A 13155-nucleotide genomic window follows, 5' to 3' on the forward strand; every position below is an offset into this window, starting at 1 on the left:
GCGCGCGCACCTCGTCTCCCCCGCCGCCGCCACCGACGCCGCCCTCAATACCATGGCATTCCCGGGCGCATTCGTACGTGCTTCCCGATCTGGAGAGAAGACGAGTCGTGCCCAACCAAACCCAACCCGCAGATGCAGCCGCATCTCGTTCCCCTCTCCCTCCGACACGGCCACGCCCACCGGCAGCCTCTCCCCGCCGCTGCCCTTGCCCTCTCCCTACCCAGGCCCCACATCCAGCAGACGCGGCCATGGCGTTCCCGGCAGCCGCGGTGTCTCGCCGTGGATGGGAAGGAGATCGGAATCCTCCATGGACGGACGCGCTGATGGGGATCTTGCGGATGCCGGGAAGAACCGCCGCTGCCATCCATCCATGGCCGACACACAGCTCCTCAAGGTCTCGCCCTCCTCTCTGTCCTTTCGATTTGCTTGCCCTGATGCGGTTTCGATCCGTGATTCTCTGCCCTGCTCTGCTCCACTCTTCTTGCAGGAGTTTCAGATTTGCATTGTTTGTTTTTATCACCTAAAAAAGTCAGCTCTGATATGATACGAACAACATGTTTCCGTTTTGTAGGCTTCCAGTGGTGTTATTAGCCCTCAGCAAGTGCTAGCTACTAAATTAGCTTTGACTTTGTGTATCGGTGATTCCTACTAGGTAGGGTTCCTGTACGTGCACAAATTCAGTAAAAAAATGTTCTTGAGACATGCCTATTTATATTTGATACAAGATGCCTCTGCTCAACAATTTTCAAGTGAGATTCGCACTGAATCTTTTGTGTTTTATCTATCATTTAGTCCAGCTAGCAGCCAAGAAATGTTACTTTGATATGTAATAATCTTGTGATTCTTTGTGCGCTGCCGGTTATGTTTGACGGGCCGGCATAGCTGCACGAGTTCTTGTCTATCATTTACACCTGCAGATTGTGATGCTTTCTGCTCGCGATTGTTTCGCCATGTCCACTGCAGACATATGTCGGTCATGCTATGTTGAATGTGATATGAAATTGACATAGCCACTTGTTGTGAGATTGATCCTGACCGCTTTCTCTTTGAACAATAAGGTCCATCCCGTTTCCGCGCCAAAGGAGATGCTGCCCTTGTCTAAATGGCCGGCACGGGCGTCGCTCTCCAGATTGCGCACGCCGTGTCTAAACGGCTGTGTTGAACAATATATGTATCTTGCGATTCTCCGTGTGACGTGGTTCCCTGATGCGGTTTTGTTTTGTGATTCCCTGACGTTGTTCCTTCACACACGCAGGTGCACGACAGAGCCAGCTGTGTGTGGTGTGCGCGGGGGATTCTTCTTCCACCCCAGCAATCTGGTAAAGCCACTGGTTACCTCCCAGCTCTACTCTGCTGCACTATTCTGGTAGGAGTTTCATTTTTTCAATGCTTTTTTTGTCAGCTAAAAAAGTCAGCTCTGAATAAGTAAGGATATGTTTCAGTTTTGTAGGGTTTTAGTGGATTTAGTCCTTGAGTGCTAAATTAGCTCTGGCTTTGTCTATCAGTGATTCCAACTATATAGGTTTCTTGTATGTGCTTAACTTATGTAAAAATTTGTTCTTTATACGTAAAAGTGCCAGCAGCTATTTACTTGATAGATGATGTCTCTTTTATAGATATGTCAAGGATGAGAATCCACTAAAACCCTGTATAAACTCACACTTAACATATAGAATACTGCTCATTTGCATCGTTATTCAAGTTATCTAATCGGCTCATCGCACATAATTTGATAGTTGACCACGATCGAGTAGTACTAGAATTTGCTTGCCTTGAGCTGCTAGCTACTAGCTCCGTATCGCATCGCCTGTTGCAGTAATGAATTGGCTTATCGTAACGGTTCTTGTATGTTCACAACTTCTGTAAAAAAATGTTCTTGATACATACAAGTGTTAGCAACTATTTACTTGATAGAAAATGCTTGTTCTGTACATACTCCAAGGATGAGAATCACATGATAGTTCTTTTCGGCCTTATACTGTATAAATGTTTTTTATTTTGGTTTGCTTTATGATTTAGCCAAGCAATGTTATCGAGAAATGTATCTTGTGATTCTTTGTGTGCCGGTCATGTCTGTGGGCACAACTGCAAGAGTTCATGTCCATCATTCACACACACGAATTGTGTTGCCTGCTGCTCGCAACCATTTCATCCTGTCCATTGTAGACATTGTCGGTCATGCTATGATGAATTTCAAACAGAACCGACATAGACACTTGTCGTGAGGTTGATTCTGATCGCTTTCTCTTTGAACAATTAGGTCCATCCCGTTTCTGTGGCAAAGGAGATGCTGCCCCTGTGGACCTCCAGATTGCTCTGGCCACCAACTTATCTAGTGTTAAAGGTATTGTTGCCCTGACTTGGAGTTGGATCCCGGTGGCATTGTGTTTGTTTTATGCTTTTCTTCTCTCCGTCGCTCAATTTTAGCGTCATTATCTACTATTAGCTTGCACCAGGCAAGTATTGTATACATTACTAATTTACTAATTAATCTCAGCTGACCATGTCCTCTTGCTGTTGTCTGTTTTTTGTGCAAAAGGAATGCTTTTGTACTTTAAATTCAAGTCTGATGAAAGAAAGACTCTAGACATACTATTTTTCTTGTTACCATCAGTATTAATACTATCATTGCCATCGTTCTTTCATCAGCTAATAAAATCTCAGGCGAAATTAACCCAACCTCATTCTGTATAAAGTGGAGCTTCATTTTAGTTTTTACAATCACGTAAACTAGACCTGTAGCTAAAATGTGATAGCATGTTATACACATCGAGGCTTATTATTCTTGTCAATTCAAAATGAATGTGATGTCTTATGCTGAATACATTTAATCATTCGTGTGTTTTGACGTACCTGCAGGGTTGCAAGCGAACCTTTCAGAAATGATATTTAGATTCTAGAACGGACCGAGGAACCAAGTGAACTTGATGACTACTATGTGATTCCCGAGCCAGGGTTTGAGTAGCTACTGTTCTACCAAGTGAGGATGATGTTACGGTCGATGATGGCAAGATCAGCGTCTTGGCATACGACACCGCATCGGTCGCTCTTGTTCAAGGTCTCTCTCTGTCTCTCTCTGTCTCTCTCTCTATGATTTGCTCGTCATGGTTCCCCGATGTGGTTTCAATTTGTGATTCCCTGACGCGGCCTGACACACGACAGTGAGCAGTAGTGGGATTCGTCTTCCAATCCGGCAATCTGGTAAAGCCACTGGTAGTGGTTACCTCCCTGCTCTACTCTACTCCACTTTTGTACGTAGTCGGAGTTTCAGTTTTTGAATCATTTTTCTATCACCTGAACAAAAAAGGCAGCGCTGAATAAAGCAAAACATATTTCAGTTTCGTAGGGTTTTATTGGATTTAGCTCTGACTTTTCCTGTCAGTGATTCCAACTAGGGTTCTTGCTGTATGTGCATAACTTCTGTAAAAAAATGTTCTTTGTACATAAAAGTGCCAGCATCTTTTTATTTGATAGATGTTGTCTCTTTTATACATATGTCAAGGATGAGAATCCACTAAAACACTGTATAAAATAGGGCATGTCCGACAATGTCTCTTTTACTCGATAGATGATGTTATTGATAGAGATTCAATTCAGTTGCAAACTTGGTAATGTGTTACTGTTGCTTTGTCCAGGTGCAAGAAAAACTCACACTTACCATATAAACTGCTGCTCATTTGCATCATTATTCAAGTTATCTAATTGGCTAATCGTACGTACAAGTATTTTGTATAGTTGACCATGATCGAGTAGTAACAATGTTTGCTTTCGTTGACTTGCTAGCTACTAGTTCCATATCAGATTGCCTTTTTCTATAACTAATTGGCCTTATCGCTTTTCTCAACTCTCACACTAATGAGGCTTAATTGTGATAGCAGATCCCAGCCATAGCAGCAGTTGGAGCATGTTAGCCAATTAAGGCAGCGTGAGCATGAGGAGAGCGAGCAGGAGAAGGAGAAGGAGGCAGGGCACCTACGGTCGGCTCCTTCTCCAGAACCACGCGGCGGGAAAGGAGGTTAGAGGACTTTTTCTTCTTGGGACGCCGCATCCATGGAGCTCCGACCCCATTGCCACTGCCATACATGGAGCTCTGGCCCATGGCCAACAGCTCAAGGTCTCGCCCCACCTCTCCTCTCTCTCTCTCTCTCTCTCTCTCATTTCAAATTGCTAGGATTGGTGCTTCCCTGATGCGTTTTTTTTTCATTCCTTGGAAGTGTTTTCCTCGCACACGTTGGTGCGACACAGAGCCACCGTGGGGATTCCTTCCACTACGACGTCTCCTGGTTTCTCCTCCGGTGCCCCCGTTCTTCTTCCACTTCAGCAAGTGGTGATCCACCGGTTCCCTCCTCTGCTCTGCTCTACTGTACTGTCAATGTCTTTTCTTGTTTCTATCACCTAAAAAAGGCATCAGAGAAACATGTTTGAGTTTTGTAAGCTTTCAGTTTTATAGGCTCTCAATTGCTAAATTAGCTCTGATCTTGTCTATATCAGTGATTCATACAAGGGTTCTTGTATGTGCCAAATTTTGTAGAAAACTGTTCTTGACGCATCAAATTGTTTGCAGCTATTTACTTGATGATAGAAGGATGAGATTTGCATCAAAGTCTTCGCCACTTTTGATGTGTCAAGGGTGACACATCAAACCCTTGTTGTACATATGTGAAGGATGAGATTCACATGATAATTTGTTTGGGCCTTATGCTGTATACAACTGATTTTTCTATGTGTTTTATGATTTAGTCAAGGCCAATCAGTGTTACTGATATATATGTATCTTGCGAATCTCCGTGTGCCGGTCATGGTTCCCTCATGCGATTTCTATTTGTATTCCCTGATGCGGTTCCCTCACACACGCAGGTGCACGACAGAGCCAGTTGTGTTTGGTGTGCGCAGGTTGGATTCTTCTTCCACTCCGGAAATCTGGTAAGCCCCCTCCCCAACCTACTCTGCTTCACTGATCTAGTAGGACTTAAAGTTTTTCAATGATTTTTTTTATCATCTCAAAATGTCAGCTCTGAATAAAGAAGAACATGTTTACGTTTTGTAGGGTTTTAGAGGATTTAACCCTCAAGTCTAAATTGGCTCTGATTTTGTCTATCGGTGATTCCTACTAGGGTTCTTGTATGTGCACAACTTCTGTAAAAATTTGTTCTTTATACATAAAAGTGCCAGCAGCTATTTACTTGATAGATGATGTCTCTTATACATATGTCTAGGATGACAATCACATGATAACCAAATTTTGTTTTAGTCAGCAGCCAAGGAGTGTTATTGACAGAGAATCAATTGCGACGCAAATTTAGTAATGTGCCTGGTGGCTTTGCCCAGGTGCAAGAAAAACTCACACTTACCGTTTGCATCGTTATTCATATAACTGGCTAATCACACATATATGTAATTTGATAATTGACCACGATCGAGTAATACTACAGTTTGCTTGCGTTGAGCTGCTCGCTACTAGTTCTGTATCCCATCGCTTGTTGCAATAACAAATTGGCTTATCGATAGGGTTCTTGTATGTGCACAATTTCTGTAGAAAATTGTTGTTGATACATACAAGTGTCAGGAGCAGCTATTTACTTGATAGAAGATGCCTCTTTTGTACATACTTCAAGGATGAGAATCACATGATAATTCATTTCAGCCCAATACCGTATAACTGTTTTTGTGTTTAATGATTTAGTCAGTAGCCAAGCAATGTTATCGAGATATGCATCTTGCCATTCTTTGTGTGCCGGTCATGTGTGTGGGCACGACAGCATGAGTTCCTATATATCATTCACACGTGCAAGTTGTGTTGCCTGCTGCTTGCGATCGTTTCGCCCTCTCCACTGTAGAACTTGTCGGTCATGTTGTGTTGAATTTGAAACGAAACTGACATAGACACTTGTCGTGAGATTGATTTTGATCGCTTTGTCTTTGAACAATCAGGTCTATCCTGTTTCCATGGCAAAGGAGATGATGCCCTTTGTGGAAACCGCTGACGCACGTGTTGCTCTCCAGAGATTGCGAAGGCGACCAGTGGTTCTAGTGCTAAAGGTAACATTGCCTTGACTTGGGCTTGGACCCCGGTGGCATTGCGTTTCTTTTATGCTTATCTTCTCTCCATCGCTCAATTTTAGCGTCATTATCTACTGTTAGCTAGCACTCGGCGAGTATTCTATACATTACTAATTTAGTAACTAATCTCATCCGGCCATATCCTCTTCCTGCTGTCTGTTGTTTTGTGCAAAAAGAATGCTTCTGCTGTTTAAAGTTAAGTCTGATGAAAGATTGTCTCTTGACATACTATTTTTCTTGTTACTATCAATACTATAATATTGTCACTGCCATCATTCTTTCTTTAGCTAATAAAATCCCAGGTGAACTTAACTCAAGCTCATTCGGTATAAAGTGGAGCTAGATTTTAATTTTTACAATCACGTAAACTGGACCTCGAGCTAAAATTTGATAACATGCATGTTAATTCAAAATGTATGTGATGTCTTACGCTGGATACATTTAATCATTCGTGTGTTTTGACATATCTGCAGGGTTGCAACCAAACCTTTCAGAAATGATATATAGATTCTAGAACGGACCGAGGCACCATGTGAACTCGACCACTACTGTGTGATTCCCGAGACAGAGTTCGAGCAGCTACTGGTTGACCAAGTGAGGATGATGTTGCGGTCGATGATGGCAGGATCAGCGTCTTGGGATACGACACCACGTCGGTCGCTCTTGTTCCACGTCTTGATGACGGTGACAGCCTCAAGTTTCCCACCACGCTCTGGTCGATTCTCGATAACAAGCTCCCAGACGGCTCCTGGGGAGACGCTGCCCTGTTCCCCGCCTATGACCGGGTCACCAACACCCTTACCTGTGTCGTGGCTCTCATAAAGTGGTCTCTTGGCCATGGTAAATGCAGGAGAGGTATTGTAAATCGACAAACTAATACACGCAACTATTCTGCTAAAGTACCAAATGAAGCAAAGTCTTTCAACTAAATGTATGCATGATGCATCCTGTTTTTTCTTTTCAGCGCTCTTTTTTCTCTAGGACAACATGTGTCAACAACTCTGTTTTTTGGCCCTCGTGAAGAGAAGGAATCCTAACCTATATGAAGTACATTTTAGAGAAATGATGTAGCTTCCTTATAAGATCCCAAAGCATCAACTATACAAAAGAATGCTTCTGCAGTTTAAAGTCAAGTTTGATGAAAGAAAGAGTCTGGACATACTATTGTTCTTGTTACCGTTAGTATCGTAATACTTTCACTGCTATCGTTCTTTCATGAGCTAATAAAATCCTAGGTGAACTTAAACCAATCTCAGTCTATAAAAAGTGGAGCTTGATTTTAACTTTACAATCACATAAACTTGACCTGGAGCTGAAACTTGATAGCATTTTTAATGTACATCAAGGCATTATTATTATAGTTAATTCAAAATTAATGTGATGTGTTGCGTATGACAAATTTAATCATTCGTGTGTTTTGACATACCTGCAGGATTGCAAATGTAGCTTGTCTCCGACGATGGGGCCGAGAACCGCAGGCTACGTACCCTATGCATCGCTGCTTTGACTGACCTATCTCCCTGCGTCGGCAACCGCTTCTCTGATGGATGGGTTCATCACAGGGACTCGTCATGGCGCGCTTCATCAACACCAAGAGGAGACCCCTTCATCTTCATGGCCGGCCCTCAAGCAAAGCAAAGGTACCCATTTTCTTGAGTTCATCTAATATCTTAATCTGTATGTTCTGTTTCTTCATCACATCCAGCCCTGGGATTTGCAATTCTTCCTCCTCTCGTATACATGAGGACGGGTTCATCAATGTTTGACTCTGCTTGGATTCAGATTAGCCTGCTCTTGGATTCACATTGTTCTGTACACGTTAATTGGCCAGATTGTTTGGATTCACATTGTTTCGACTAAATATAGTTTTGGGTATTAGATTCGGATTGTTTGACCACACATTAGTAATCCAGATTAGAGGTGTATGTACTGAGATTTGATTCTAATTACTCCTGGCATATTTTAAATAGGAAATGTTGTTAGAAGACTATCATCCAGCCGTGCTTGGATCAAAATTAATGTCTATTATATTGTTTAGAGATTTTATTTTATTTTGAACACAAAAGTGCCTCCATTAGACTATATATGTCATGAAGATGGCCTCTTTGTTTGTGGGTACCATTCAGGTAGGTAGCTTAAAAGAGTTTGAAATAAGTTGTGCCAGGCAGTTACTATTGTAGTCCTGCTTCTAGTTCTAGAAGGATGCATCTAAGCCTGATTTGATTTCATTTTATTTTTGAGCACTATACTAATTGCTATCTGGTCAGGGAGGGGATCGAAATCGTCCATGGACGGACGCGCTGATGGGGACCTGATGGAGACAGAGAAGGACCACGAGGAGGTGGCGTGGGTCGACCCTGGCGGTTGGCTCCTCCAGAACCACGTGGTAGGAGAGGAGGCACAAGGACTGCTTCTTCTCAGGATGCCGCATCCAGGGAGCTCCGACCCTAGCGCCGCTGTCATCCATGGAGCTCTGACCCATGGCCAAGAACTCAAGGTCTCGCCCCACTTGTCCTCCCTCTCTCTCCCTTCTCTCTCATTTTAAATTGCTAGGCTTGGTGCTTTCCTGATGCGGTTTTGTCTGTCATTCCCTTATGTGTTTTCCTCGCACAGGTAGGTTCAGACATAGAGCCACTGTGGGGATTCCTTCCGGTCCGACGCCACTTGGCTTCTGCTCCGGTGCCCCCGTTCTTCTTCCAATCCAGCAAGATGGTATGACACCGGTTCTATCCTCTGCTTTGCTCCCTATACCTGCAATGTCTTTTCATGTTTCTATCACCTAAAAAATGCAGATCTAAATCAGAGAAACATGTTTCAGTTTTACCTGGTGATAGAAGGATGAGATTCACATTAAAGTGTTTGCAACATTTGATGTGTCAAGGGTACTTGACACATCAAAGCCTCTGTTGTACATATGTGAAGGCTGATATTCGCATGATAATTTGTTTGGGCCATATGCTTTATAACTGATTATTTTTTGTGTTTTTTAGTCAGTAGCCAATTAATGTCAGTGATATATGTATCTTGTGATTCTTCGTGTGCTGGTCATGGTTCCCTTTTGCGGTTTTGATTTGTGATTCCCTGATGCGGTTCCCTCACACACGTAGGTGCACAACAGAGCCGGCTGTGTGTGGAGTGCGCGGGAAGATTCTTCTTCCACTCCGGCAGTCTGGTAAGCCACCAGTTCCCTCCCTGGTCTAGTCTGCTCCACTGTTCTAGTATGAGTTTCAGTTTTCCAATGATTTTTTTCACCTAAAAAGGCCAGCTCTGAATAAAAAGTACATGTTTCAGTTCTGTAGGGTTTTAGTGTATTTAGCCCTTAATTGCTAAATTACCCCTGATTTTCTTTATCGGTGATTCCTACTACGGTTCCTATGTGCACAACTAACCTAAAAAATTGTTCTTGATAAATACAGGTGTTAGCTGTTATGTACTTGATAGAAGACACATCTTTTCTACATGGTAAATTTCGGGATGCAAACCTAGTAATGTGCCTGGTACGATGTTCCACTTTTTCTTTGAATCGCTTCAATCTAGGTGCAAGAAAAACTCACGTATGGTATAAATTGCTTCTTATTTGCATCATTATTCAAGTTATCTAATTGGCTAATCGTATGCACAACTATTCATATAGTTGACCATGATCGAGTAGTACTACCATTTGCTTGTGTTGAGCTGCTAGCTACTAGTTCCGTATCGCATTGCCTTCTGCGGTACCTAATTGGCTTATCACTTTTCTCAACTCTCACACCAATGCGGCTTATTTGTGAAAGCAGATCCCAGCTTGAGCAGCAGTTGGAGTTAGCCAAGCGAGGCAGCGTGAGCACTAGGAGAGGGAGGGGAGAAGGAGAACTTAGGTTGCATGGCACCAATGGTCGGCTCCTTATCCAGAATCACGCGTCGGGAAAGGAGGTTCGAGGACTGCTTCTTCTTGGGACGCCACATCCATCGAGCTCTTACCCCATCACCGCTGCCATCCATGGAGCTCTGACCTATGGCCAACAATTCGTCATGGTATCGCCCCATTTCTCCTCTCTCATTTCGATTTGCTAGTCTTTGTGATTGTGATTCCCTGACGTAGTTTCCTCAAGTACGCAGGTGCACGAAAGACCCAGCGTGTGGTGTGCATGTGGAATTCTTCTTCACACTCAAACACAGGTTATGGTAAGCCACTGCTTCCGTCCGCTGCTCCATGGTTCATGTAGGGGTTTCAGTTTTCAATTTCTTTTAGTGGATTTAGCCCTCACATGCTAAATTAACTCTGACTTTGTCTACCACTAATTCCTACTAGGGTTCTTGTATGTGCAAGACTTCTGTGAAAATATAAATATGTGATGTCCACCCCTTACTGTCTCTATTCTATTTTATGGTTTGGAAAACGCAAATCATGTGTTGGTCTGTTTTACAAACATGGAATAGCCAGTATAATTGATCTTGCCCCCCTTATGTGTTGCTCCCTATCATTATTCTGTTACCTTGTTAACTGGCCGTTAATATCATTCTTTGTTCACCCCCATGGACCTGACTTGATGGTGAGGATGGCATAGATATCCATGCTGGAGGAGTAGGAGGGCAACGGGCAAGTAATAATAGGAACCACCATGAGCCTCACTATGCGCTATCCTGGTGAAACTGTTGGGTGCAACGGTGATGGGCAAGACGAGCATGTAGAAAGAGACCACAACAGCAGCAGGATAAGACATAGTTGTTGAAGACTTGAAATACACATGAATGTACATGTTTCGATCTGATCTCCCCTTAATCTGGATTGCCTTCTCTTCACATGTATGGTTGGTATGTTTAGTGAAGCTTCTCAATAGGTACATGTCTTGTTAATAAGTGATTTTAAAATATAAATAGAAGATAGAAAGAGAGGGGAGGTTGGACAGCAAGAGATAGTTATTGTAAAAAAGAAAGTGGGTCATGTTTCTCTTATTGCTCTATTCTGTCATAAATTTATAATGCTTGTCGGTCAAACACTAGAGTAGATTTTTGACTTTCTGTCGGTAATAATCAATGTCAAATGGAAAAAACTAGAGAACCTTTTCGTGGAGAAAATTGAAGTCCTTATTCTGGTCATATAAAATACAAGATGTCCACCCCTAGTGTCTCTAGTCTATTTTATGCTTCAAAAAATATAAAGCATTTGTTGGTTGTTATATTTGTAGAGAAGAGGCAATATGGAGGATTTGTTTTTCTCAAGAAAGGAATAAATGCAATCATGGGCTTGGCTATTAATCTAATTTTGATGGCTGTAGGGTTGTTTAGATGCATCATAAGACATTTTTATAGAATTGAAATACACCTGAACAAGTTGTGATCATCTGGAATGTCGTGTCTTCACATAAAGTATAAATATAAGATAGGAAAAGAGGGAAGGTCTGAAGAGCATGAGATAGTTAGTTATTGTAAAAAAGAAAGGGGGTTCTATTCTCTAATATCTCTTATTCCATTGTAATGCTTGGTGGCAATAAACTAGAGTAGAACTTGATTTTCTGTTAGAGCTAATCAATGTCAAATGGACACCCTTTTCCATGCAGAAAAATAAAGTCCTTACGATAGTCATGTAAAATGTGAGAGGTCCACCCCTATTGTCTCTAGTGTACTTTATATATGCTTCAGAAAATATAAAGCATGTGCATTTTGTTATATTTGTAGAGAAGAAATATGGAGGATTTTGTTTTTCTAAAAAGAGGATTGATTAGAAAGGTGGGCTTCATTCTAACATGTTAATCTGATTACACATAGGAGCTGGAGTCAGTTTTCTAGTGATGGACTAGGATTGAAGCTACTCGACGAGGCACAAACATGCTACTATCTTGCTAGGCTGTGGTCTTCAGTTCATGTCGTGGCTGGGTTGTTGCCAGTTACTTCAACTAGTCAGTTTTCTTGTTCTGCTTGCTCCAGTTACATTATGTCCTCCCAACCGTTGTCTGATCATGAATACGTTGTCACATTGTGCCTTTTGTTTCTGAAAGATAAAACCTTTTAATTTTATTATATTACGAAGCCAAGCCGCGCACATGGGTATTTTTTGGGCTACCCCAGCTTTCAGGATCCAGACACTTCAAAATTGTTTTCTCAAGCTTCTTTTGATGGTATTTAGAAACTTGCATATGCTCATTTATTTCAGTCTAGTAAGCAACTTGAGCAAAATGAGTCCACAAATTATCACCAGGCACGAATGTCTCAGGTTGACAAAATCGTCTGCCAGAGTGTGTTTTATTCAAAGTCCTCATCATAGCCATATAATATTCGAGATGTCCACCCCTACTATCTCTTGTCTATTTTATGCTTGAAAAATATAAAGCATGTGATTGTTGTTGTATTTGTAGAGAAGAGGTAATTTCTAGGATTTTGTTTTTCTCAAGAGAGGAGTAATGAAATTGTGTCTTGACTCTAACCTGTTAGTTTGATTTTGATGGCTGTAGGGTTGTTTAGTTGCATCATAAGACATCTTTGTTGAATTATCTGGATCGCCTTACCTTGACATGTCCTGTTAATAAGTGTTTTAAAGAAATATTATAATTTAGAAAGAGAGGGGCAGGTTAGCAGAGTATCAGAGATAGTTACTTACTGTAAAAAAGAAAGGGGGTCCTATTCTCCATCTCTCTTATTCTGTTGTTATTCATGTATCTTCCTGATATACTAATATAAAGTATAATTCATGTGATTCTCTCTGTTAATGGTGATGAATCAGTCTTGCAATTGAGGTGCAAGGGCCATTTTGTGTGCTTTTGCCTCGTAGTTTCCTATTCAATGTACCTCTCGTAGCTGCTGATTTTGATGTGTTTGGGTTCACTATCTTAGAGCCTGTTCGGACTCTCTCCGCTCTCCAACTCCACGCCGGAGCGGAGCAACATCTAGTTCTAATTTGGGGAGTGGCTGAAAAGGTGCTCCACGCGCTCTGCTCCAAACAGGGCCTTAGTTGATGATGTGATTGGATTCCATATGATTTTAAAAAGATCTGGAGATTGCTTATCTGGCTCAACACCAACACTTGATCAGAGATGGACATCTTCAATGATCCAATGCTTTTGCTTATCTGACTTTTGTTGGTGCTTTTATTCTGAAATCTAAACTACTGCTTTTATC

General features: G+C 42.0%; 1 protein-coding gene and 1 long non-coding RNA gene across 7 annotated transcripts; both read left to right on the forward strand.

Annotated features, from left to right (window-relative positions):
• Positions 1–3039: 3039 nt before the first annotated feature.
• On the forward strand, positions 3040–8447 carry LOC123174232 (uncharacterized). 3 transcript variants are annotated; one of them, XR_006486885.1, is made up of 8 exons: positions 3040–3058; positions 3879–4114; positions 4215–4327; positions 4858–4923; positions 5932–6039; positions 6534–6915; positions 7493–7700; positions 8328–8447. It is a non-coding gene; the product is annotated as an uncharacterized lncRNA (long non-coding RNA). The 3 variants fall into 3 exon arrangements; XR_006486887.1 differs by lacking the exon at positions 3040–3058 and adding an exon at positions 3192–3213; XR_006486886.1 differs by lacking the exon at positions 3040–3058 and adding an exon at positions 3229–3251.
• A 249-nt stretch (positions 8448–8696) lies between these two features.
• Positions 8697–13015, forward strand: LOC123174227 (uncharacterized). Of its 4 annotated transcripts, XR_006486868.1 has the most exons (7): positions 8697–8772; positions 9168–9232; positions 9837–10074; positions 10159–10224; positions 10608–10880; positions 11809–11939; positions 12871–13015. XR_006486868.1 is itself a non-coding variant. In XM_044590009.1 (5 exons), exons 2-5 carry the CDS (start codon positions 10055–10057, stop codon positions 12990–12992), a joined length of 339 nt encoding a protein of 112 aa, XP_044445944.1. In that variant the 5' UTR covers positions 9477–9557; positions 9837–10054; the 3' UTR covers positions 12993–13015. The 4 variants fall into 4 exon arrangements, 1 of the variants encoding a protein (XP_044445944.1); XR_006486867.1 differs by lacking the exons at positions 8697–8772; positions 9168–9232 and adding an exon at positions 9477–9557; XR_006486869.1 differs by lacking the exons at positions 8697–8772; positions 9168–9232 and adding an exon at positions 9477–9557 and having other exon boundaries at positions 10608–10793.
• The last annotated feature ends 140 nt before the right edge of the window (positions 13016–13155 follow it).

The sequence above is a fragment of the Triticum aestivum genome, unplaced genomic scaffold (genome assembly GCF_018294505.1).
Source record: "Triticum aestivum cultivar Chinese Spring unplaced genomic scaffold, IWGSC CS RefSeq v2.1 scaffold86462, whole genome shotgun sequence".
Taxonomy (NCBI): domain Eukaryota; kingdom Viridiplantae; phylum Streptophyta; class Magnoliopsida; order Poales; family Poaceae; genus Triticum; species Triticum aestivum.

Bases quoted from the DNA above. Each gene is read 5' to 3' on its own strand.
- LOC123174227 (XM_044590009.1), top strand. From the start codon at position 10,055: ATGGCCAACAATTCGTCATG. The intron at 10,075-10,158 runs GTATCGCCCCAT...TCAAGTACGCAG, and splicing joins ATGGCCAACAATTCGTCATG to GTGCACGAAAGACCCAGCGT. The intron at 10,225-11,808 runs GTAAGCCACTGC...GATTACACATAG, and splicing joins ACACTCAAACACAGGTTATG to GAGCTGGAGTCAGTTTTCTA.